Here is a 27185-nt window from a genome sequence, read left to right as displayed (position 1 = left end):
AAGGCAGGGATGAAATGGTGTCAGAGTAATATTAGCATGGAGTATTAGTAAGTTACCTTCCAACTGGACAAAAGCAGTAATTGCGCCTATCTACAAGAAAGGGAACGGGAAGGATTGCAACAACTGAGTATGAGGTAAAAAAGTGTTTGCCATACTGGGGGCTATGGGATTAAGGGTAGATTAATAAAATCAAAGGCATTTGTGTTGACAACTGGGCTACAGTGACAATTGAGGGTAGAATTAGTTCTTGGTTCAAGATACTTATAGGGGTTAGTCAGGGTTGAAATCTTTCCCTATTGTTCATAGTTTACATGGATCATCTGCTGAAGGGTATTAAGTGGCAGAGAGGGATTCAGTTAGGTGAAAATGTAGCAAGCAGTCTGATCCACGCTGATGATTTGGTCTTAATGGCAGATTGTGCCAAAAGCCTGTAGTCTAATATCTTGGAACTTGAAAGTAGGTGAAGTGAGTATAGTAGGATAATTAGCCTTTCTAAAACTAATCTGATATCAGTAGGTAAGAATTCTAATAGAATTGAAATTCAGATTGGGGATACAAAGCTTCAACAGGTAGATAATTTCAAGTATTTAAGATGTGTGTTCCTCCCAGGTTGGTAGTATAGTGAGTAAAACTGAATCAAGGTGCAGTAATGCTATGCATTAAGCTCACAGTAGCGATCAACAGTATTATGGAAGAAGGAAGTCTGTTACTGGATGAAACTAACTTTACATCAGTCTGTTTTCAGACCAACTTTCCTTTACGGAAGTGAAAGCTGGGTGGATACAGGTTACCGTATTCGTAAGTTATCAGTACTGGTAACAGGCATGAAAGTAAGAGAATGATTGCTAGCACAGACAGGTGGGAACAATGGCAGGAGGATAATTGGAATGAGGATATAAAAGGATAAGTTAGGAATGAACTTGGACGATGCTATATGCATAAACCGACTTCGGTGAATGGGGTCATGTGAGGCGAATGGAAGAGGATAGGTTACCTAGGGGAACAGTAGTTAGTAATTCCACAGAGGCTTGCAGATTGATCGCTGAAAGGCTAACAGTCTATAATGAAGATGTATAATAAAATCACAGTTAAGGAAATAAAAATTTGTATCAAAAACAATCTTTTGCCAATCCTGTAACACACTATGACAGCAAGCAAAACTAGTATTTCTGTAGTCAGGAAATCACACTAGAGGCAAACATACATTAAACAACATTTTACTTATCTCATTCCAACAGTGCTTCCCCTGTAACAACTTCCCACTCTACAAACCATTCTACCTTATAATAGGAGTAATGTATAACACACTTTAGTTGTGAAGTAACAATATTCTGTTTTAATACATACTTAATCTGGCATTTGAATAACTTACCCCTTCATCAATAATTTCATTTATAGCAATGACCACTGCATGCAAGGCAGCAGCATCTTCTGCAACATCATTTGCCAAGATTCCTCCAATTTTTTGAAATGATGGCATTTGAATGCCATATTTCTTCAACTCTCTTTGCACAACATCAATTTCAGCATCTGTTTGAAAAGATAATGCTTTCAAAAATGTTGACAGCAGGATACAGTTAGACAAAAAAAAAAAAAAAAAAAAGTAGTAAGCCTGCTTCCAATACCTTACATATACAAAAATTGAAGTGAAGGAAATGCAACAGAAAGCCATATCATACCAAGTTCTACGAAAATTACTATTTTGCTGATTATGATAATTCCATGCTGCAACACCATAACTCAAGGCCTACAGAGATAATTTAGTCATTAAAAAAATCACACCCCAAAACCAATGCATAAATTAATTCTCCGTGTGCTTTTTTCTTGATATATAGGGTGTTCCACCTAACTGTGCGATGAAACTATTATGGGACAGAACAAGATATTGAAGAAGTGATTTCACAGAATTCCTTCCACATACTGTACTCTCAATCAAGAGCAAAAATGTACTCCAGTGAACTAAGAACATCAGAGATTTTTAACATTTATTTGCTTTACGTCAAACCGACACAGGTATGTGTTATGGTGACAACGGGATGGAAAAAGACAAGGAGTGAGAAAGCAGCAACCGTGGCCTTAAGGATCGGTCCCAGCATTTGCCTGGTGTGAAATGGGAAACCACTGAAAACCATCTTCAAGACCGCCGACAGTGGGTTCAAACCCACAATCCCCCAAACGCAAGTTCACAGCTGCATGACCTAACAGATTTTTATTTTGCCACGTACAGAGTAAATACTATTCAAACAATGTACTGTATGGTAATTTTCATACAATTTGTGACAAAGCAGTTATTGTAGCGTTCGTGTTTTACATTGTAAGGCACTATACTTACATGCGATTCTAGAAGAGGAAAGCTCTACTACATCATTAATTTTCAGCTAATGTAAAAATCCAGCTGCAATTTCTTTCAAGGCTGTATGACAACATGTGGTAACACTGCGTGCACGCGCATGTGAATAGAAGACATCTCTAGAAGTGCCACATAGCGTTGAAGACAGAGAGATGAAGAGAATTAATCTGTTGTACAATTTACGAACTTCATCGTATAGATCTGTATTGATACAATTAAAACTACGAAACAATGTCCGGTTTTGGTCCACCCAATCAATACACGTCACTTCACACGTGAACTATTCAATTAAAAACATTAATAACATTTAGGGACATGTTTCGTCTCTATTTGAGACTTCATAGCCCATAAAATCATGTGGTAGATTACAAAACTCAAACCAAGAACTGAACAAAATGTAAATATGGAAGAATTACAAACTAACTACTTCATTGTCATATCGACAATGTAATCTAATCAATATAAGAAAATATTTCCAGCTAATCGATACCTTTCTTTTATTTTGTCTTTGGCAATTTATAAAATCATTAATAACAGGACAGGACCAGTGCAAGACCACATATGTAGGGCAATCCGGACGGAACTTTGCAATAAGGTATCAAGAACACGTCAATGCAGAAAAATATAGAAGGTTTTCCGCAATGGCAGTACATATGAAAGAGGTGGGTCATAAATTTACAGATATCAAACAATACCTTGTAATTATTAATAGAATAAATAAAGGAAGACTGATGAATAGTTTAGAAAATATTCATATTTTCCTGGATAAGTTAATTAATATGGACAAGAACTTAAATGAGATGAATGAACAAAGAAATCCCTTATATAAACACCTACTGAGATACATGGATTCATTACGTAGGAATCAAACACGCCCAGTTATTGTAACAAGGAAGCACAAAGGCCCTACGTCACAGACAGAAGCCACATCATGTCATAAAAGAAAGAAAAGTTCCACCTGATCAATACTTATTTATTATCACATGTATGATAGAATTCACATGTATAATAGGACCGGTTTCAACCTCTTACAAGGTCATACTCAGCTGCATTAGAATCTTATGTTTGCATTTTTGTATTGTCACTTGTTAATTAAGACTACAAACAGACATTTGCGTCGAAACATATCTTACAATGTTTTAATATTTTAATGTGTTTATATGTTTGTATAATGGGCAAATTTCACGTTATTTCAATGTAATACGTACTGCAAAACAACGCAAGATTTATTGTTATCAGCTGTTTTAGACTTTCAAAAATGCATTCAAGCACGTTTAACTATGTTTGCTAATATTTTAATGTAGATATATAATATGTTTTATTGAACTATCAGCATATAATTCCATTTGGTTAGCGTATTTTATTGCTAATTTACTGCTATAACATTAATCACTTCACAAGTATCAACAAAGCTCGCCTCATACATGACTAAACATTTATAAGAATGGAGCTTATTTTAACTGAATAGGCAAACGCCTATGGTAAACTATTCCTACATACTCATTACGCATTACAAAAAGAAAAAAGACGAACTCATTTTATTATAATTATATGTGTATATTGGGTCATTATATTATGTAATAAGAGTATTTAACATGTTATAATCTTAGCTGTGTTGTAACATTAGAACTCTTAGCAAAAGTGTAATCAACATAATGTTGTTAAATTTCAGAGTATGTCAATAAGCTTTCAAGAATGAGGCATAATACAAAAATGCAAACATAAGATTCTAATGCAGCTGAGGATGACCTTGTAAGAGGTCGAAACCGGTCCTATTATACATGTGAATTCTATCATACATGTGATAATAAATAAGTATTGATCAGGTGGAACTTTTCTTTCTTTTATGACATTTGGTGGCTATCAATACGGAACAAAAATAAAATTCATAAATCAGAAGCCACCTCCTTGCGAGAAACAACAAATGACGACACGTCCTCACTTCCCCTCCCCTCTGCAAATCAAGCTAGCATACAGACCACATCACACACAAGGTCGCAGACAGTAGATTCAGACCCACACCCGCAATTACGGGAAGTAAAGGAAGTGAACTGGACAGGGGTAAGTTCAAAATTTTTCAATCAATTTCCATTATTCTAAACAATTTCCTTAGACAAACACTTCCCCAGGTGATTTCTCCTAATAGATGCATATTTCTTTCTGCCGGTTACAGATTGTACAACAAGCTATCCAACCTGATATGTTTATGAATACAATTCTTAATTCAACCAACAGTGGATACACCCTTTCCACTTAGAAAAGGTTAAACAAGAAGATCAGCCTTTCTAGTACAATACAAAGTGAAAAGGAAGAAAACTAGAAGTCAAGGAAAGAGGAAGCATATTTCAGCAAAAAACATTTCTTCAGGATCACTACACCAATTAGTTTTTTTTTAAATAAGTGATTTTATTAAGCCTTCGGGACCTAAAATGATTCCAAAGACATTTTAGCTCATAGATAGTATTTTAATTCATTTTTAAGTTTAACGTTCTTGTAACAGCCCCCGGTCGCACACTACCTCTCCCGCCTCTCCAAACTATACGTCCTTTACTAACATTAGATTTTGAAGTCAACAAAGATTTAACTATGTGATTGCTTTATGCTGTTTTATCTAAGCTTTTGTGTATGCAGCTGATGATGATCGCAAAGCAATTGAAACATGTCCTGTTATTCTCAATGATTTTATAAATTACCAAAGGCAAAAATAAAAGAAAGGTATTGATTAGGTGAAAATATTTTCTTATATTGATTAGAATATGAAAGAACACGATATCTTTAGTTGGGAAATGCAAAAATATAAATATGTATGTACACTGTTTACACAACTTGACCTCACTTCTTGAAAAAACTTTTGTCTTCAATGTTGGAAATGAAATTAATTTAAAATTGACAAGCCTGCCATAACGTCTCGTACGGAATCAATGTCCATTGTTGCTGTCCGTATTTGAAACAGAAGTTCAATTTTTAAACCATAGAGAAAACATAGGATTCGTGGCTTAAACCCTGTGAATAATCCTTTTAGAAAAAGACAAGGTCTAGAAAGAAAGATATATAAAAATTAATGGGTTTGAAACCCTTAGATAACTAAGAAATGAGATTCTGTCACAAATGTAAGACATAAAAGCTAACCGGAAATGACACTCCCTATAGCTGGTTTAGAATGAGCCTCACTCTGACTTGCTTCTCGCCACGCTACTGCGTGTGTTGTAGTTTCGTTTTCTTTAGCCCGGCGGAACAAGGCTACTGGCTGTAGGGGGAAACAATAGTTATATTAGTGGGGAAAGGAGAAATATCTCGGCCTGTAGTAGGAGCGGGAGGGCGGGAAGTTGAATTAGAGGAGGTGACTTCCAATTATTAATTCTTCGTGAGGACAGAAGCAATGGTATTGGATTTTTGTTCTCTTGTACGTGTTTGTATGTTACCACGCCCACTATTTAAAACCTATCCTCCAATCATGTCTTCTCTTTCTTACTCCTTCTGGAAAAATCTGCTGCGTAGCTGCTTTAAGCGATGCGTGTCCTCAGCCTCACTAAAGAAAAGAGTGAACTTTTGGGATCAAGATTAAAAGAGAAATTTTTTACTTCCTGGGACAAATTCATATTGTTAGAGAAATCAGGAGGAAGAATTCCGGCAGTTTTTTGTTCACGAAGACAAACTTATGTTTTGCTGTGATATCCCTGGCTTGATTCGTCATCTTGGAACTATTTACCAAGCAAAGGACTGGCGTCTATTTATTGATACCAGTAAAAGAAGTCTCAAAGGTGTTATTCTGCACAATGGATATAAAGTTGCTTCAGTGCCTGTCACCGAATCAACATCTCTTCGTGAATAATATCACAATTTATCAACGGTGTTGCAAAAACTGAACTTCAATGAACACAGATGATTATTATGCTGAGATTTAAAGGTGTGCATTATCATATTAGGGCAGACAGGAGGATATACAAAGTTCCCATATTTTCTGTGTGAGTGGGACTCTCGGGACAAGGATCGTCACTGGTTAGTGTCTGAATGGCCCAAGAGGAAACAGTTTGTGTCTGGAGAAAAAAAAACAGTAAATCATACATTAATTGATCCTCAAAATGTGTTATTACCCCCTTTACATATTAAATTGGAAATTATGAAGCAGTACAAGAAGAGTTTGGATCGTGGCAGTCCCTGCTTTTGGTACCTCTGTCAGAAATTTCCAGGACTGTCAGATGCCAAAATTAAGGAAGGTGTTTTTGACAGCCCCTAAATTCGGAAGCTTATGCAGGATCCGACATTCAGTATGACAATGAATGAAACACAGCTTCAGGCATTGAAATCATTCAAGGATGTTTGTAGCAAATTTCTGGGTGATGTTAAAGATGTCAACTACCAACAGATTGTGGAAACCATGCTGTACAACTTCCAGAAATTGGGTTGCCTCATGAGCTTAAAATTACATTTCCTCCAGTCTTCTGGATTATTTTCCTGCAAATTTAGGAGCATTCAGCGAGGAACATGGCGAGCGGTTCCATCAGGATCTAAAAGAAATGGAACGAAGGTATCAGGGGCGACGGGACGTCTCCACGATGTCAGATTAATTTTGGTGTCTAGTGTGAGATAACACTACTGAGGAACATGAACGCAAAATCAACAACAGCGTTCATTCACATCAAAGTGCAGTAAACCATAGTGCTCTTGTAGTGAGATTCATACATTCTAGCAATGAACATGTTACTTTTTTGTATATTCATTGCAATTTGATTATATCCCATTAAAATTACATATATTCTCTATTAGGGTGGTTTTTTTAATCAAAATTACAATGATATGTCAAACTTGGATTTCAAATAGCAAAAAAAAAACTGTATGTGATAGGCAAAAATGGTTTACATATTTGAAAATAGTACACCTAAATTAGGGTAAATCACATCTTCATCCTTTCTTTCGATGGAGAGAATTTCTTTTCTTTCTTTTTTTCCACAGGCCAATGTTATCATTGTTTTCATCTTATCATGATCATAGCTATAGGACTCCAGTTTTACATGGAAACCTTATCATAAGGTTGAGACTAATTTCAAATATCCCAACTGAAATGGCTGGGAATCAAACTGTGGCCACCTTGGTGAGACAAGTTGAACGTATTAATGAAAAAAAGAATGGTTATAGTGAAAAAACGAAACTCACACCAATAAAATCAGGACTGTTTTTCTCTTACAAAGTAACTCACCTGTGAAGTTGACTTTCCCATATAAATCTTGAATTAAAGGTGCTCTTCCCAACTTATAAAGGTGGGTACTAAGTGCATGTATGCAGAATATGACCTTCGGCATTCCTTTCTTATCATATACATCAGTTGTTTCAGGATGGAAAGTCTACAAAGGAACAGCAACAAAACCATGTACAGAATTCACATTTCTTACAATTTCTTACAATTGTGATAGTTCAAATAACAAATCCTCCAACATATACAGAACGTGTATTTCATTGTCAATTTAATTCATAGGTTACATGTTGAACATTGTCTGTATTGGATATTGTTTGTAATATGTGGACTGTACTTGGAAACTCTGGTCTACTCACAGAAGGCAATAACAACAATGAAAAGTTTCATGATTCACCAGGATTACAACATCCAGGGAAGCAGAATGCTGATACAAAGCAGTCCAGTGTCTATAACGAGGGTGCATCAAAAAATTAGTGGCTCTGGTAGCGAATGGAAATGGGTGGGACTTTCAGAGGATGTTGGTGAGGATGTCTTGAGTAGGAGTCTTGATGGGTCACACACCGCAGAGCAACCACAAGCCATGAGCGCGCAAGTGGCACAAAACGTCCGTTACGCAGCGCTTTGTCAAGTTTCTGGTTAAAGAAGACACAATGGCTTCAGAAATTAGGAGAAGGCTTGTGAACAGTTTGGGGAAGCAACCCTGTCAAAGATCCAGATGTATGAATAGCACAAAAAAAAAATTTGCCAGAATAGGAGACAGTGGAAAATGAGCCTCACCAAAGACAACTACAAATAAGCATCACTGCAGACAACATTCATACTGTACGTGACCTTATTGAAGAAGATCGGCACATACAAAATTCTGAAATTGCTTCACTCATAATAATAAACTGTGGAAGTGTTCAAGCCATCATCAATGATGAACTCAACCTTCAGAAATTATCTGCCAGGTGGCTTCGTCTTCTCACCCAGGAACAAAAAAATTTGTGCCAGGAAGTTTGTCAGAGGCATCGGAATTGCCATGAGGAGGAAGGATATGATTTGGGCCACTAAAAAAACTGGGTGGAAATCAATTTCATGATGATGCAGCAACAGTAGAGAATTATGTGCACAACTGGCAGTACACACATTCTTTACTTTAAGGACAGCACAAAGTAATGGAACAAAATGAAATTCTTGACGATGAATTCAAGGACAGCATCGAAAAAGTTGCTAATTCGGTGACAAAAATTTGTTGAATTCAGGAGACTATGTAAAAAAAAAAAGAATTAGGTACTTGTTATTTGTTGGTGAATTCAAAAAACTGTTTTAAAAAAATCCAGTTTATACTTGTTTCACCTTGAATCTACAGTCTACTGTTCAGTGCACAGTATCTATTGTCCAGTGTCAATCTTGGACGTCTGTTGACGTTTGTACAGTACATCGTCTATGGTCTATTAGCAATGGTAGAGTGTGTATCAGTTACCGTCTGTTGTCCAATATCAACTGCTTTAGTCTACAGTCTTGCTTTTATACTTAGATGAGTTCTGAGAAGAAGACTCGTGTTTTCCAAAGTGAACAGTATATCTAGAACAGTGTTAAACTCTGTACGTGACGATAACGTACAGTACTATGATACTACATGGATGAGAGCACAGTGTGTCGATCATATGATCTATGAGACTTGCATACAATTACACAAAATTTATCCAAGTGTATCACTTTTGAACTTGTTCGTCATAGTTAGTTGATCTCTACAAATGGTGGTAAATTGCTATCATCTTGAGTCATTAAAGAAGAGGAGCTATGGTTTCTTATGGACTTTTATTTCCAATTTAGATTTGTGTTAATAAGTTCATGTGTTAGCGGAAAACTTTCTAGTCTGTTTATTTTGTAGGGTTGTTTATATGTTTGTTACAAATAAATTATGGAAAGGATCTCTGTTATGATAATACAGAATATATAGAGCTTCCAGAGTTAAGAAAAGACTACAGATTTTATGGACTAACAGCATTCCACTGTTGCCATAGTTCCCCACTCACCACGGCTCTGACACTGTTTGTGAAGTACAGTGTGGTGACATAAAATTGTACATTGCCTGGTGAAGCTGTTTCAACAATATGTGTAGTAGATATAAATAATAATATAAATGTCCACTTTTCTCCAGTCGTAAATGAAATTATCATTATAAAATTGTTTCACCAGAACATTTCTAAGGATATCAGTCCACTCACGGTATAATTCAAAACAGAGTAAGAGTTTGAACAAGTACGAATGTGAAATAATAACATGCATGACCGGAACCCAAAATGATTAGGTATCGTCTTGTTTCTTATGTCTGAGAAAGTTTTGTGATCATTGTTGCTTTAAGGTACCAGAGAGTCGAGTTCATTAGCTTCCAGAAACATTTCAGTATTAAGGCAAATACTGTGTGGCAACAACAGAGGAAGCTCCATTAAGAGATTGGAAACAGCAAGACATCTATGCAGCGTATCCTAGAGCTCACTTCAGAAATTTTCTCGTAACCAACAGCAGATGCAAGGGCTTCATGTTCATCACAAAATATCAAATATTCTTGCACAACATACAAAACAGAACATCGAATGTCCTATTTGTATGAGAACATGAAACTGCATAAGCACAGATAGAAAAATATAGTAAATTTTCAATAACATTTAAAAATTAATCCACCTATTGTATTTACATTATCAGCCTCCTTATTTCGAAGAGGAAAGATCTCAATATTCTTAAAGCCTTCGCGGCTTCATCTACTACCCAGCTTACAATTTGCCCTGGGTGTTTAGTTTTCAAATATGAAAATGTATAAAGTACCATCTGCCATTATTTTCTCCTGAGAAATTTAGCACTTACGTTTTCATATATTAAGCCATAACTTAAATATATTACTCGCTGATTGATAATATAAAATACTAAACAGCAAATACAATGAACACACAACAAGAAGCAATGCAATGTATGGACAACGAAACAATATATTGTAATGGTCATAGCGCCCGCCATGTCAACTGGTAGTGGGCCTGGCCCGGCACCGTATAGACCCACCCCTTACGGTTCAACTGCGCCAAACAGTAACAGCGCTAAGTGCTAGACCAGCCCCACTCTCTTCCGCTCGCGGTCCTGTAGCAGAGGAGTATGGAAATGACTCCACGATTAATGTGGAGTGCTCCATCTCGCGATGTTCCTGGATCCATCCAGCATCCGGACGATTCTAGAAGAGCCAGCGCAGGTATATAAGAAAGGAACGACCTGCCTGGAGTTAGTGAGAGTTAGACTGAGTTAGAAGTTGGTGTGGTTCAATCATGAGCGACTGCCAGTGTAGTGAAGTATGTGAACTGCCGTGATTATCGGACTAGTGTGCTACAGGGAGGACTGTAGCCGTGCGACGCGGGACCTGTGTGTGAGTGTAAAACTGTGTAGTGTGAGAACAAGTGAGAAACGAAGGAAGAGAGAGTGCGCGAACTGTGTATGTTTGTGTTATGAGCAAAAGTTGTGTGTAGTCTTCTGTAGTCTAGTGCGTAGCTAATAAATCTTAGTATTGAAGCTACCAGTCTAGTGTTAATTGATCATACTACCCCGCCAACTCGTCACAACTGGTGTCAGAATCAGAATAGACTGGTAGCACTAATTTCGTAACTAGGAATTTCTAGTAAATCGTAAAATGGATAGCGAACAGGTTCAGGCTCTCCTCAGTAAGTTCAGCGAATTCTCATCCAAACAGGACGAAATCAAGAGCGAACTGAAACTGGAATTAAATGAAGTTAAGGGTGGACAAGGTAAATTAGAACACGAAATGCGCTCTCTCAAAAGAAAATTAATGAGTGACATTATGCAGGACATACAGGAACTGGTTGAAAAACAGATCAAAGAAATACCGCAGGTTGTGGAGTCAGGGGTTCGAGACCTGAAAGAAGAAGAAAGTGCCCTGCGTATGAGAGTGACAGCCATGGAGAGTCGTGCTAGGGCCACCTGCAGCGACAGCGGCTACAGCACCGGGAAAGTAAAACCCCTGCGCTTCGATGGGACAACATCTTGGCAGACCTTCCGGGCCCAATTTGAAACCGTGTGCGTGCACAACGGTTGGACATCGGAGGAAAGGGCCGTGTACCTAATCGCCGGACTGCGAGGACCAGCAGCGAAAGTACTACACAGCCTTCAGCTGGGTGCCACTTACGATGAGATCGTTAGAGCGCTCGACAGCCGATACGGTGACCACCAGCTGGCAGCCGCCTACCGAGTCCAGCTAAGGAAGAGGACCCAGCGCGCTAATGAGATGCTGCAAGAATTCGCGCAAGATGTGGAGAAGCCAGCCCACAAGGCTCTGGATAGGCTGCCTCTGGACCACATTCAGCGGGAGGCAGCCTATACATTCACTGATGGGCTCCGCGACTCTGAAATCCGTCAAAAGCTGGTGCTCAGCAGGGAGCATGACCTCAGAGAGGCCCTGACATTAGCCCTGAGGGTGGAGGCAGTGAAGGGAACAGTGGCACCGTCACAAAGAACACGAGCCGTGAGAAGCAAGGACGCGCCGGAGACCCGCGCCGTTATGGGAGAACGACGCACGCCACCGTTGAGATGCCGATGCACCAACAAGATCACCTGTTGGAATTGCGGCAAGCTTGGCCACCTGCGGAAGAACTGCCGTATGGAGGCGGCCCCAGATCAGGGAAACGAGCAAGGGCCGACAAGGAGAGGGGCTCGTCGGCACCGTCACTACCGTCCCCTTGTTTCACGCTAAAAGTGGTCACCGAGCAGAGCGATGACAGCTTGATCACCGACGGGTGGCTCGGAGACAGGCCGTGCCGAGTCACGATAGACACGGGGATGGCATTGACCATCACCAGGCCGGACATCGCTGAGGAACAGCCAGAGAGGGAACCCCACCGCCCTTATCTGCTGCGGACGGCCTCAGGAGACATCATCCCTGTCTTGAAGGAGGCACTACTTCAACTAATGCTGGGACAACGACGCCTACGAATCCGGGCCTTCGTCGCCGCCATCACGGATGAAGCCATCCTGGGCCTAGACGCACTACAGAAATAAGAGGCGACTGTCGACGTGGGACGACGTGTATTGTGGCTCGGCAAACAAGAGGTAATGCTGCAACACCCAGGGACGCAACCTCGAGTAGCGCAGTTAACGTTGTCCAGCGACGAAGTGATACCAGCCAACAGCGAGGTGACGGTTACGGCACGGTTAGAGGAACCCATACAAGGGGCAGCGAGCTCGTGGAACCGGGTTTGCCGACCACCGATCAAGGACTACCTGGCCAGGATGCTCGTTCCGGCGTGTACGAATATTGAATTCGACGTCACGGGAGCAGAGAGTACCCAGCGGGACTGAGCTTGGGACTTGTGAACCAGTCACGTGCGCCGTGCCAGTGGACGACGAAGACGCACAGACCCTGGAAGCAGGCGAAGGATTGGATAAGCTCCAGAAGATTATATCCGACGCCCAGAAAACATTTAGAGGCGAGACAGCTCAGGGAGGTTAAGGAACTAATCCATGAGTTTCAGGACATTTTCACTGCTACCGGACGTGACTACGGAAAGACGGACAGAGTGTACCATCGCATTAAAACAGGCAACGCCGCTCCAATTCGACAGCGACCTTGTAGAGTACCCCTGGCGAAGAAGGTGGAAATCGACCAGATGCTAGACGACATGAAGCAGCGGGGAGTCATCGATGAGTTGAACAGCCCGTGGTCATCGCCAGTCGTCCTGGTGAAGAAAAAGAGCGGCGAACTCCGTTTCTGTGTCGATTACCGGAAGTTGAACGACGTCACGAAGGACTGTTTCCCGTTACCTTGGATAGACGACACACTGGACACATTAACTGGAGCCCAGTGGTTTTCGACTCAGGACCTGAAGTCTGGATACTGGCAAGTAGCGCTCGATCCGGAAGACGAGAAGACTGTCTTCTCAACTGGACAAGGGCTCTACCAGTTCACCGTGATGCTCTTCGGCCTCTGCAACGCGCCGGTGACTTTCGAGCGACTGATGGAGGCCGTGCTGAGAGGGTAAATCACGACGCTTGCCTCGTGTACCTGGACAACATAATTATTGTGGGACGCACGTTCAAAGAACACGTGGAGAACCTGAGGAAAGTGTTCGAGAGGCTATGTGGGGCTCACCTAAAATTAAATCCCGGAAAATGCCAACTGTTCCAGAAGGAGGTCTGCTACCTGGGCTGCATTGTGTCATCGGAGGGAGTAGCCAGGGATCCGGAGAAGTTAGAAGCTGTCAGGGACTGGCCAGTGCCGAAGGACAAGCAAGAACTAAGGAGTTTTCTCAGCCTTTGCACGTATTACCGCAGATTTATAGCTGGCTACGCAGACATCTCAAAGCTTCTTACACGACTCACCGAGGAGAGGAGGTCTATTCAATGGTCAAGCGAGGCGGAGGCTGCCTTCCGGAAGCTGAAGGAGTCGCTGTGTACTGCACCAATCCTCGGATATCCCAAGCCTGGGGAGGAGTTCATCGTCGATACTGACGCCAGCGACGTGGGAATTGTTGGGGTACTGTCACAAGCGCAAGACGGCCAGGAGAAGGTGATCGCCTATTTAAGCAAGACGTTGTCAAAAGCTGAGAGAAATTACGGCGTGACGCGTCGGGAATTGCTGGCCATCGTGAAGACCTTGGGGAACTTCCACAAGTATCTGTATGGGCAGCCTTTCCGCTTGCGCACCGACCACTCCGCATTGACCTGGCTCCTAAGCTTCAGAAACCTGGAAGGTCAGACAGCTCGCTGGGTGCAACGCCTTCAGGAGAACGACTTCACCACCGAGCACCGACAAGGAAAGGAGCACTGCAACGTCGACGCACTATCGCGAAGACCGCGCCCTGCGAACTGTACACACTGCCAGAAAGTGGAGAGACAGGCAGGCATCATGGACGTCCGGGCTGTGAAGGTCTGAAGGATGGGATCGAGACGCCCTCAGGAGGGAGCAGCTGAAGGACGACGATGTCGGGCTGATCTTTCGAGAAGTAGAGTCGGGGCAGAGGCCGGAATAGAAAGACATCGCCGAACGCAGTCCAACCTATAAGGGGTACTGGGCCCAGTGGTCGTCTCTCATGGTTAATGATGGGGTACTTACCCGCACGTGGGATTCAACCGGCTGAAAGAAGCACATTGCACAGCTGATAATCCCTAGGAGCATGAGAAAAGAGGTGCTGACCGAGTTGCATGCGGGCGCTACTGCCGGCCACTTGGGAGTGAATAAGACACTAGATCGTGCCCGACAGCGTTACTACTGGGTGCACTTGAGGAGCAATGTTAAGAGGATGTGCCAGCTGTGTGACACCTGCACGGTGAGCCAGGGTCCACGTACCAGGAGTAGGGGCCAAATGATGCAGTACAACGTTGGAGCACCATTCGAGAGGATAGCTATTGATGTCGCTGGACCATTCCCCGAATCTGACGCTGGGAACCGTTACCTACTCCTGGCTATCGACTACTTCACAAAGTGGCCGGAGGTCTACGCCATCCCGAACCAAGAGGCATCGACAGTGGCCGACGTCTTCGTCAAGAACTTCTGTCGATTCGGTGTCTCAAGGGAACTTCATAGCGACCAAGGCAGAAACTTTGAGTCCAGGTTGATGCAAAAGGTTCTGCAATGCTTAGGAGTGCGGAAGACGCGTACGACGCCTCACCACACTCAGTCAGATGGTATGGTTGAGCGTTTTGTGAAAACCGTCGAAGAGCACCTCAGGAAGGAGGTTTCGGCGCACCAGAAGGACTGAGACGAGAGGGTCCCGTTCTTCTTGATAGCCTATCGAGCGTCCACCCATGAGACGATGGGCATGACAGCTGCCAACATGGTCTTCGGAAGGGAGCCCCGCCTGCCATGCGATCTAATTTAAAGATAAAAACTTCATAATGTTCCGTATTGAAATGTATAACAATGAAATTGAAATAATAAATAAGGTAGTTCAAACTATTCAATACAAGTAAATATGAAATGTAGTATTACATTCCTATTTAATTAAAAGCGGAAGCGGTACCGGTTTCGACCCTAATCTGGGTCATCATTAGCCGAATAAAATGCAAAAAACAATGCATAGGTAAATAAGAAATTAAAGAGTGAGTCTTTCACTATGATTTAGGTTAGTGGTTCTTTTTATTATTAATGAAGATTTTTCAATTGGTGGCTGTATTGAAATAAATAATAAATTGTTTCATGAATTGTCAATTAAGCAACAAACCCTTGAGAAAAAACTCAACATTCTAAAGAACAACTCTTCTTCACATAAATATCATATTAAGAACATTAACACACCCTCCAAAACCATTGAACAATTCCATCCTCCCATTGTCAATTTATCTAAAACAACTCTGAGTGATGATTAAAACTTAATTCTTTCTAAGGGCCTCAAACACAATTGGCCCAACCTGAACACTTTCAATACAGCCACCAATTTAATAACTGAATCTGAAATAGCCATTAACAAAATGCCAAAAGAAGAACAAGATGAAATCAAATATGAAGTAAAAAGAAAACTTGAAAAAATCTTCATTAATAATAACAAAAACACTTCCCTAAATCATAATGAAAGACTCACTCTTTAATTTCTTATTTACCTATGCACTGTTTTTTGCATTTTATTCGGCTGATGATGACCCAGATTAGCGTTGAAACCGGTACCCGCTTCCGCTTATAATTAAATAGGAATGTAATACTTCATTTCATATTTATTTGTATTGAATAGGTGAAACTACCTTATTTATTATTTCAATTTCAATGCGATCTAATATTCGGGTCTGCACCAGACCAGCAGCAACCAGCGACAGACTATGCATAGGAGTTGGTGGATCGGCTCAACGACATCCACGATTATGCCCGACATCATCTAAGGGTAGCCAGCGACCGGATGAAAGCCTGCTACGACATGCTTGTGAACTCTGCGGGTTTCCAAGAAGGTGACGGTGTGGATGTACCGTCTGGTGTGGACGAAAGGGAAGTCACCGAAACTGCAGCCACAATGGGAAGGCCCATATACAATCGTCACCAGGATCAACGACGTCGTCTACCGGATCCGGCAACCTCCCCGAGGGAAGATGATGGTTGTGCACCTGGATCGCTTGGCACAGTTTCGTGGAGCAGCTCGGGACGAGATGCCTTGAGGAGGGGGCAGTGTAATGGTCATAGCGTCCGCTATGTCAACTGGTAGTGGGCCCGGCCCGGCCCAGTATAGACCCACCCCTTACGGTTCAACTGCGCCAATCCGTAGCAGTGCTAAGTGCTAGGCCAGCCCCACTCGCTTCCGCTCGCGGTCCTGTAGCAGAGTATGGAAATGACTCCACAATTAATCTGGAGTGTTCCATCTAGCGATGTTCCTGGATCCATCCAGCATCCGGACGATTCTTTAAGAGCCAGCGCAGGTATATAAGAAAGGAACGACCTGCCTGGAGTTTGTGAGAGTTAGACCGAGTTAGAAGTTGATGTGGTTCAGTTGTGAGCAACTGCCAGTGTAGTGAAGTATGTGAACTGCCGTGATTATCGGACTAGTGTGCCACAGTGAGGACTGTCGGCGAAGGAAAGAATGTGTAGCTGTGCGACGCAGGACCTTGTGTGTGAGTGTAAAACTGTGTAGTGTGAGAACAAGTGAGAAACGAAGGGAGAGAGAGCGCGCGCGAACTGTGTACAGTTTATGTTATGAGCAAAAGTTGTGTGTAGTCTTGTGTAGTCTAGTGCGTAGCTAATAAATCTTAGTATTGGAGCTACCAGTCTAGTGTTAATTGACCATACTACCCCGCCAACTCGTCACAATATTTACAACAAAACACTATGCACGCCAGAAAGGCAATCACTTCAATCTGACGAATATCTGTTACATCAGCAATCAGTGTAATGTGTGTGAGAAACGCAAGTATACGGCACTGGCCTCACCAATTATAATTTGCAGTAGTTGAGTTACATCACGTGTTGACTACTGCAAATACCTCCGCCACTCCGTGCAGAATTGAGGCGCGATCTGACAAACATGGCTGGCTGTTCTGTATAGTGAGCTGCACATGTACTAGGTATCAAAATGATTATAAGTTTTCTTCAGAATCATATAGCACAACCAATGCTTGTGAAATGCCAACAGAAGTAAAGGGGCATAAGAATTGTGGTCTTTTCTTAACCCTGGATGTTTTATAGATAGTTTATTCCATTTAAGATATATAACCATAGGGCAGTTTGTAACTTTTTGAAGACTACCAATAAATAATAAAAATATATATAATTAATGAACGGAGTGAAATAAGTATAAATACCAAGACAATGGGCGCCACCTGCAAAACAATTGCAGGAATATTTAATGGTGTAGAGCAACGAGCCACTCTCTCTCTCAAGGCGACGGTCATCAGGCTGACGAGGCTCCAGACTTGCTTTGTAACCTTACCTGTTTACCCCTTAAATTAGATGAAGGTAGCATGCCAGGTTCATCCTCACTCCACTGATAAAAAGATTTACTGCAAGTTTGATACCAGAACTTTACTCCCAAAATAATAAACAAAAATATAATAAATACCACAATAATCATCACTTAAAGAGACCCCCTCCTGATTGCCGTCCGCAAAGGCAACGTACAAACAACTACGACCAACATTAATCATTACCTCACGAGACCTACTCGCTTGTCGTTTACAAAAGCAAATATACACACCACTAACAACAACCAAATCATTACTTCACGAGACCTACTCGTTTGTCGTTTACAAAGGCAATATACACACTACTAACAACAACCAAATCATTACTTCACGAGACCTACTCGTTTGTCGTTTACAAAGGCAATATACACACTACTAACAACAACCAAATCATTACTTCACGAGACCTACTCGTTTGTCGTTTACAAAGGCAATATACACACTACTAACAACAACCAAATCATTACTTGACGAGACCTACTCGTTTGTCGTTTACAAAGGCAATATACACACTACTAACAACAACCAAATCATTACTGATACTATATATACATTTCTTAACATACCTCCAGGTAAGAGTCCCACTACACTCACTACTGTTATAGAACAAAAATCGTATTCTGGTAGAGAAAAGTACGACGACTTTCTCTACGTACGGATGCAACCTTCTTTACGAAGAGCATCCCTAACCTTATTTACACACTTCATCGACGTCTTGAGTTCTTCTCGAGTGCCGCACAGATTGGTGTAACGCCTCAGGTTTCTGCAACTGAAAGTGGATACTCGGCCGACGATTTCCTCGACCAAGAATCAGCTCTGTGCTCAAACACACATCCACTACCGAATCTCGATTCTGTACGCATCACCACATCCACTGTACATAATCTCGTAGAAGAATTGTAGTCCAACTTATTATACAGAGTTGGAGTTACAAATAAACACTTAAGTAGCGTCTTTGACCTAACAGCCGCCAGAAACTCATTAGCATCAGCAACATATAGCGTGCTCACTCCGAAAACGATACTCAAGAACAATACAACATTGCCTAGGACTATGCGCAAAGTAGCTCCCGCGCGCCGATCAGAGACAGAAACACAATCAGAAACAGCATTAGAGTTCGAATCAGAATGACTTGCCGCACACGCGTACATGCTTATATAGGCTTGCTACACGTGGTAATCGCGTCCTGAAAAGTTTAGTGGTAGCAACGCTCACACCGGCACTTCTTCCCGCGTCACTCTGTCAACACAAACCTCGCTCAAAACAAAGCCCTCGCATTGGCTATCGAGTATATGATGTGACATAGACCGTCCACTCATGTATGTCCACATTGATTCACTCCAATTCTTCAACCGATACAACCTGCCGTACCCCGTGTTTTCCAGCCATTTGTTGCAACACATCCAACTGACTTCAACCGTCCTTCCCGATATAGTCGCAGTTTTCCCAGTTGCACAATCCTTACGGCTAGGCCATATTTACGGACTCTTACCCAAACAGAAATTTATACAAAATATAATGATGAACATATGCAATATTCCCTAACTATACATTCTTCTTATAATATTACGTTTTTACATGGTAAATAAACAAAATTACATGATTTTAACGTAACAAACTATATACGAAAATTTCCTAACCTAAAAACTCGGGAGTCGTACATACGTACGGTTACAAGTTTGCATCCTTTTAGTCATTTTCATGGGGTTAGGTACAGCCCAAAGCAGATTTATCAAAACAGCCTCATGCACATGCCCTGAGAGAAGATAAGATTATCATACTTTTATTTAAATTTGAGGACTCAATTTTGGTAAACTCTGGTTGCCAAATTCACAGACATTTTGATTATTATATTTTAATTGAATTAGTTAAGAGATTAAGTGAAGTTAAAAACGGCACTCCAATGTATGGCCGAATGTTTGGCAAATCAGATATTAGCAAAAATGCACTCATCAGATGTAGGTGGAATTCAAAATGTTATGTTCAGTGAACTGTTTTTGTATGTATGTGAAATGAAAGGAGAGATGTTCTAGCAACCCAAATGTTTTTGAAATGATAACTTAATATTGCTCAAGTTCTTTCCATGATAAGCTAAGAGAAAAAGGATTGAATGAATCCCACAATATCGAGTTTAGGTCATTTATATAAGATTAGTAACACAGGAAACATTAATGGAGTTTGATCAGCACAGACAAGTGAGTATTCTGAGGGGAAATCAAGTGCACTTACAGAAACTCAGCATATCGAGATAGATCACTGGCGCACATCTATTACACATCTTATTAGTATAATGGAGTGCAGTCCAATGAAGTCAGGTGATGCAGGAAATATTAGATTAGGAAATGAAGTCTTAAAGGAAGTAGATGAACATTGTTACTTGGGTAGTAAAATAACTAGCAATGGCAGAAGTAAGGACATAAAATGTAGATTAGCACAAAAGAGGAAGGCCTTTCTTAAGAAAAGAAATTTGCTCACTTCAAAAATTGATATAGGAATTAAAATGATGTTTTAGAAGACTTTTGCCTGGAGTGTGACATTGTATGGAAGTGAAACATGGATGATAACTAAGAAAGAAAAAGAATAGAAGCTTTTAAAATGTGGTATTACAGAAGAATGCTGAAGATGAGATGGATAGAATGAATCACGAATGAAGAGATACTGAATCGAATTTGTGAATAGAGATAGATTTGGCTAAATTTGATGTGAAGAAGAGATAGAATGATAGGATGTTCAGTTAGTTTTTGAGGACAGTGTGGGTGGTATGAACAGTAGGGGTAGACCAAGGTATGAATATGACAAGCATATTATAGAGAAGATTTTGGATGCAGCAGTTATGTAGAAATGAAGAAGTTGGCAAAAGAATTGGATGGCAAGGAGAACTGCATCAAATCAGTCTATGGAACGATGACTCCAACACACACAAGACATCAGTAAAATTGATAATTCTAATGAATAAGGAATTGAATTCAGTTAGTAAGGAACTGAAGAGTGAAATGAATTCTATAGCAGTAGGCTAGAGCTGAAGAGTAAATCGAACTTTTTTGTAATGAGAAGTATGAATAGTAAATTAAATTTAGTTATAATAAGACTGATAGCCTAAGTAGTGATCTTAGAGTAGAATAGAGGAGTTTAACCAGAAGTTGGTTAACCAGAGCAAAGAAATTCAGATGTTAACATTTCGAACTGACTGAACAAACTGAAGGCAGGTGTAATATCATTACGAAGAAATTTGTGGGAATAGTAAAAAAAAAAAAAAAAAAAAAAAAAAAGTAATATTTGCTTTATATTATGGTAATTAATATTGGTAAATGGAGAGATAGATATGCTTATGGATAATTTTGGCGGTAAATACGGCGTATTACTGGCCAATGGTGATGTTTGACATATGCGGCAAGATATTAATATGGTAATGCGAGATATATTGGGTTAGTGGTACACAAATACAATGAAATACATCGCAGATTTCATATATGGGTTACCGTAAACTGTCTTCATATTAAATATCCAAGTAAGAAATAAAAGAAGGGAAACTTGTTGTCTTCATAGATAATATATCAACGTTGTACTGAATATTATTTGCAGTTTGATGTCGAGAATGTATTTAATTCATAGAACAATTCCATAATTTAAATCTCTACCACAATTACATAAAATAGGTTACCAAATGCATTCCTACGGAATTTTTGATATCTGATTGGATATTGGTAAAACTATAAATCATGTTAGGTATAATTTCTATTCGAACTACGATTATAATTATTCTTTACACGATACCTACATTTAATTTTAAGGTGTTATTTGAATATTTTAACCAAATGACATGGTCAAGGTGACCAATATTTCTCATTTAATGAACGATATATATTTGAAATAGCTATTTTGAGCTGATATATATTTGGAACTTACTTGCGATTGCTAACGTTATAACATCAGAAGAAACGCGTGATAGTGACAGAATATCAATTTGAAAATGATGAAAATAAGCATTTTTTTTTAAAAGAAAAGAAACAAGAACTGATGGACTCAGATTATGCATATTTATTATGAAGTTTAATAAGGCTTAGGGACTTAGATTTATTTTTAACCCAAAAATGTTATACTACGTTTTCAATAGAAAGAATATGTACTTTCAATTTATGTAATTAAGAGAATTTATCCTTTATTTTTGTAATGCGCATGATTGATGCAAGAGGAATAGTTGAATCAGATCGAAGATAGATTAAATTTAATTTTTTTTTTTTTTTTTAGAGAGGAGGAAGACAATTGATATTGATAAATATCAGATTTTCTTTTATGATTCTAGAATCATGAAATAAATTATAGATTTTCTAATTTAGATGTTATTATTTTAGGAGATAGGATAATATCATTAGGATATAAATGATTTTGAATTAATTCATTTAAAAAAATATTTTATTTATTTTCTTTTCTTTTCTTCGAATGATTGGACTTGGAAAACTTGATATTGATTCTGGATGACGAATGGTATCGATGGTAATTTATTAAAAAGGAAATGTGGTGTCTCAGTTGATCTCACGTAAAAATAGTATGGTTCGCATAAGCAATTTAATTATCCCTGAGAGGTGTCGCGTGGCAATTTAAGGTTTATCATATCAATAAATGTGATAGGAAAAATGAAGATTACGATATCGCTTCAAGCCTATGATGTGGTAACTGTTTATACAAAGAATATTAGAAGCGAGCATAGCTACCGACACTTAGCATCATTTTTATTATATGCATTCATCCATTTAATGATCTGTAGAAGTGATGGATGGTTGAGGGGAAAATAGCCGGGGCAATTGATAGGTCGCCCAATATGGTGCAAGAAAGAAACCCCCTCAGGATGGTGCACTGTAAATGTCATTGTTGTCATAGGTAAATTTTAATACTTCTTTAGCGTTAAGTCATCCCCTCTATCTGGACATTATCCTTGTAACTAACAGTCTTTACATACTGCTGACTGAATAATTCCGCCTTTTGAATGCCCTCGCATACACACTCCTCTTGTTCATTAACGATTCCTGGAATGTCCTTCTTGGAACCTGATTCTGCCTTGAAGTACCTACTCATACTATTACATTTTTTTACTAAAATTTGTATGACCGCCAATTATGCTTGCTATCATGTTATCCTTAGCTGCCTTCTTTGCTAGATTCAATTTCCTAGTAAGTTCCTTCAATTTCTCCTTACTTCCACAGCCGTTTCTATTTCTTTCTAACTTGCACCTAGTTCTTAGTCTTTTCACTTCTCTGTTATAATATAGTGGATCTTTACCATTCCTTACCACCTTTAAAGGTAAAAACCAATTTTCACATTCCTGAACAATTGCTTTAAACCCTTCCCAGAGTCTGTTTACTTTTTTATTTACCGTTCTCCACCAATTGTAGTTAATTTTTAAAAACTCGCTGATGCCTGTTTTATCAGACATATGGTACTGGCTAATAGTCCTAATTTTAATACCTTCCCTTCTTTCACATTTATTTTTAACTACCAAAAAAACAGCTTTGTGATCACTAATACCATCTAGTACATCGGTGTTTCTCTATAGAGCTCATCTGGTTTTACCAGCACCACATCCAGAATATTTTTCTTTCTAGTTGGTTCCATCACTTTCTGAATCAGATTCCTTTGCTATATTAACTTATTTGCCATTTGTTGGTCATGCTTCCTGCTGTTCGCATCACCTTCCCAATCGACATTTGGTGAATTGTGATTATCGAAATCACTGACATCACCCGTTACAATCACGTTCCCTTTCTTATTGGTTCCCACGTAGCTAATTATCTTATCAAATAATTCTGAATCAGCAGCAGCGCTACCCATTCTCAGTCTGTAAACTCCACAGACGTCAAATTGCCTATTATCTTTAGGTAAAGATGGCGGCAAGTGAGATATTTGAGTAAAGTTGCTCTTGCTACACCCTGCGTAAATAGAATGTTAAGTTGCAGAAAGTGCTGATCCGTGTGAACTAAGTTATATTTTCAAGTGCCTTCTTCCTTAAAAATTAAACACCATGTCTCTGAAGGAAGTAGCTAAGAAGATATCGGCTTTTGAAGATTCATGAAAGACTTTCAAGATCGCCTAGAATCAGCAGTCAGTGCCGCCAACCCACCGAATGTGCTCCAAGCGCTTGGCGGCGAATTCCAGGAATTCAAGAAACAGGCCAACGAAAACATCTCTAAACTTAAAGGGGAGTAATAATAATAATAATAATAACAACTTAAATGTTTCCACCTTTTCAATACAATATATTCACAAGATTACAAAATTATACGGTACTAGTTTCGACCCATCTAGGGGTCATCATCAGCCGTATTGGAGCAAAGATCATTTGTGGCGAAATCCTAAGACAATATTATTTTAAAGAATAACAAGTGAAATGAGATGTTATGGTAATAGTTAATAATACAAGGAATATACATAATAAGAGGTTTTTAACAAAGAATAAAGTATAAATGGGGTGTTGTAAAAATTATAATCATGGAAATCAGTAAGTTCTTGTATTGAAATGAAATATGGCTTAGGAAGAGGGCTTAAGGTGGGGCTGAAGGGTGCGGGAGAAAGTGTAATTGTCTTGGAAAAGTACCTTTGATTAAATTTAGGATTGAGTTTAGGTTGGCTGCATTATTGTTTCTGAGGAAAGTGATAAATAGATCGAAGAGTATGTTGGGTTTCTCTGAGATTTCATTGAGATTGTGACTGGCATTAAAGTATTGGTCTAGGTGTATGTAGTAATTTTCCATTATGTTCAGTAAAGGGCCCTTGTTTGCTAATACGAGGATGTCCATGTCTTGTTCAATATTGGTGAAATTATGGTTATAATCTTCCATGTGTTGGCCGATGGCTGAAAACTTGTTGTATTTTATTGCGTTAGTGTGCTCGTGGTATCTGATAATGAAGTTTCAGCCATCGGCCAACACATGCAAGATTATAACCATAATTTCACCAATATTGAACAAGACATGGACATCCTCGTATTAGCAAACAAGGGCCCTTTACTCAACATAATGGAAAATTACTACATACACCTAGACCAATACTTTAATGCCAGTCACAATCTCAATGAAATCTCAGAGAAACCCAACATACTCTTCGATCTATTTATCACTTTCCTCAGAAACAATAATGCAGCCAACCTAAACTCAATCCTAAATTTAATCAAAGGTACTTTTCCAAGACAATTACACTTTCTCCCGCACCCTTCAGCCCCACCTTAAGCCCTCTTCCTAAGCCATATTTCATTTCAATACAAGAACTTACTGATTTCCATGATTATAATTTTTACAACACCCCATTTATACTTTATTCTTTGTTAAAAACCTCTTATTATGCATATTCCTTGTATTATTAACTATTACCATAACATCTCATTTCACTTGTTATTCTTTAAAATAATATTGTCTTAGGATTTCGCCACAAATGATCTTTGCTCCAATACGGCTGATGATGACCCCTAGATGGGTCGAAACTAGTACCGTATAATTTTGTAATCTTGTGAATATATTGTATTGAAAAGGTGGAAACATTTAAGTTGTTATTATTATTATTATTATTATTATTATTATTACTTATATATTGTTCAATACGGACCAAAAACATGAAATTCATAACCATCAATTAAAGGGGAGTTGAAAGCTCTGGAATATCGGCTTCAGAAACAAGACGACGTTTTGGATGAGGCCGAACAGAACAGTCGCCGGAACTGCCTTTTATTGCATGGTGTACCGGAACAGCCGTCCGAGGACGTTTACATCAAAATGCTAGAGACACTAAAAAATAAACTCTCAATAGAACTTTCAATTCTGCATGTGGATCGCTGCCACAGGCTGGGCCGCCGTAATCGAACATCTGCTGAGGTGGTCTCACATGGAAATCGACCGATCATTATCAAGTTCCTTCGATACCATGATCGTGATCGAGTGTAGCACGCGAAGCGAGCTTTGAAGGGCAGTGGACTTGTGCTGAGTCTCTCACAAGTGTGAGAAAAAACATCCTTAATAAGGCAAGGGATTTATGGGGAATGCAGAAATGCTGGACCCAAGATGGACACATTTGTGTTTTACGGGAAGATGGAAGTAAAATTCAAATATGCACGATGGCTCAATTAAAAAAACATTGCAGGGAGTAGGTTGAACATGTGGACTTAGTGAAAGAAATTATGTGTTTACTTGTTTACTAAGTTTTTATTTGTGTGTGTGTGTGTGTGTGTGTGTGTGCGCGCGCACGCTTGTGAAAGTCAGTGGATCTACTCGCCAAGCTGCTCGGGTAAGCTCATTTTACTTCTTGTTTAATTAGTTTCAAATGTTCGTTGACCACTACAACGGTAATACCATTGACCTGCATTCCTCTCCACAGCCCTCACCCACCCCTTCTCTTTTGTCCCTACCACATTCAACAGGACTTTTGTTGCAAGAGCAGCTCAGTAGCCACCCGCGATCATTACGTTGTTGCCACTTAAATGGCCAGTCATTATTAGCTCATATGAGGAGGTACAGGCTATTTTTGAAGTACATATTATTGGAATCAGTGAAAGCTGGATGCATACAGACATGTCGTCATCGGCAGCTAACCTTGACAGATACTCAATGTTACGCCATGACCACACAGACAAAATAGGTGGTGGGCTTCTACATTATTACAGAAATGACCTGAAATGTAAGATAATTTCCACTTCTGACCCAAGACTTACACTACGACCAGAATTTATGTTTGTAGAATTAGACTGTCATAAAAAGATATTAATACGGATTGTATACAAGCCACCTAAAATAAGACAGGCTGATGATTTTGAAGAGGCATTAGCAAATCTTATCTCGGCATATGATGACATTATAATCATGGGTGATTTTAACACTGACCTTTTAAAGCAGACTAGTGAAGCGAATAACCTATTGAATTTATTTCTCGCCACAAACATGAATGTTCTACCCCTCAACGCTACTAATCACTTTCATTACTCTGACCGCACAAGTCATACCTTAATTGATCTTCTTGTGACAAATCAACCTCAGAAAGTAATTAAACACGGACAGATCCCTGCTCCTGGCATCTCTTCACATGACCTATTGTACATGTGTTACTCTATGCGAATACCTAAGTACAAACCACGCTACATTACAATACGAGACTTACGACATATGGACCGGAATAAACTGCGCCACGGTGCATATAACTTGCCTTGGGACAGTATACGTAATTTTCAGAACATAAACTCTAAAGTAA

General features: G+C 39.6%; 1 protein-coding gene across 1 annotated transcript in view; it reads right to left on the bottom strand.

The window, feature by feature from the left end:
• LOC136864220 (ras GTPase-activating-like protein IQGAP1) overlaps window positions 1-27185 on the bottom strand; it is a 565781-nt gene that overhangs the window by 433509 nt on the left and 105087 nt on the right. The window contains exons 4-5 of the mRNA XM_068226153.1: window positions 7548-7692; window positions 1373-1530 (exon numbers count right to left, since the gene is read on the bottom strand). Of these exons, the coding sequence (XP_068082254.1) occupies window positions 1373-1530; window positions 7548-7692 (303 nt within the window). The remainder of the gene's footprint in view (window positions 1-1372; window positions 1531-7547; window positions 7693-27185) is intronic.

Source organism: Anabrus simplex, chromosome 1 (genome assembly GCF_040414725.1).
Source record: "Anabrus simplex isolate iqAnaSimp1 chromosome 1, ASM4041472v1, whole genome shotgun sequence".
Taxonomy (NCBI): Eukaryota; Metazoa; Arthropoda; class Insecta; order Orthoptera; family Tettigoniidae; genus Anabrus; species Anabrus simplex.
This window is presented reverse-complemented; position numbering and strand designations above follow the sequence as displayed.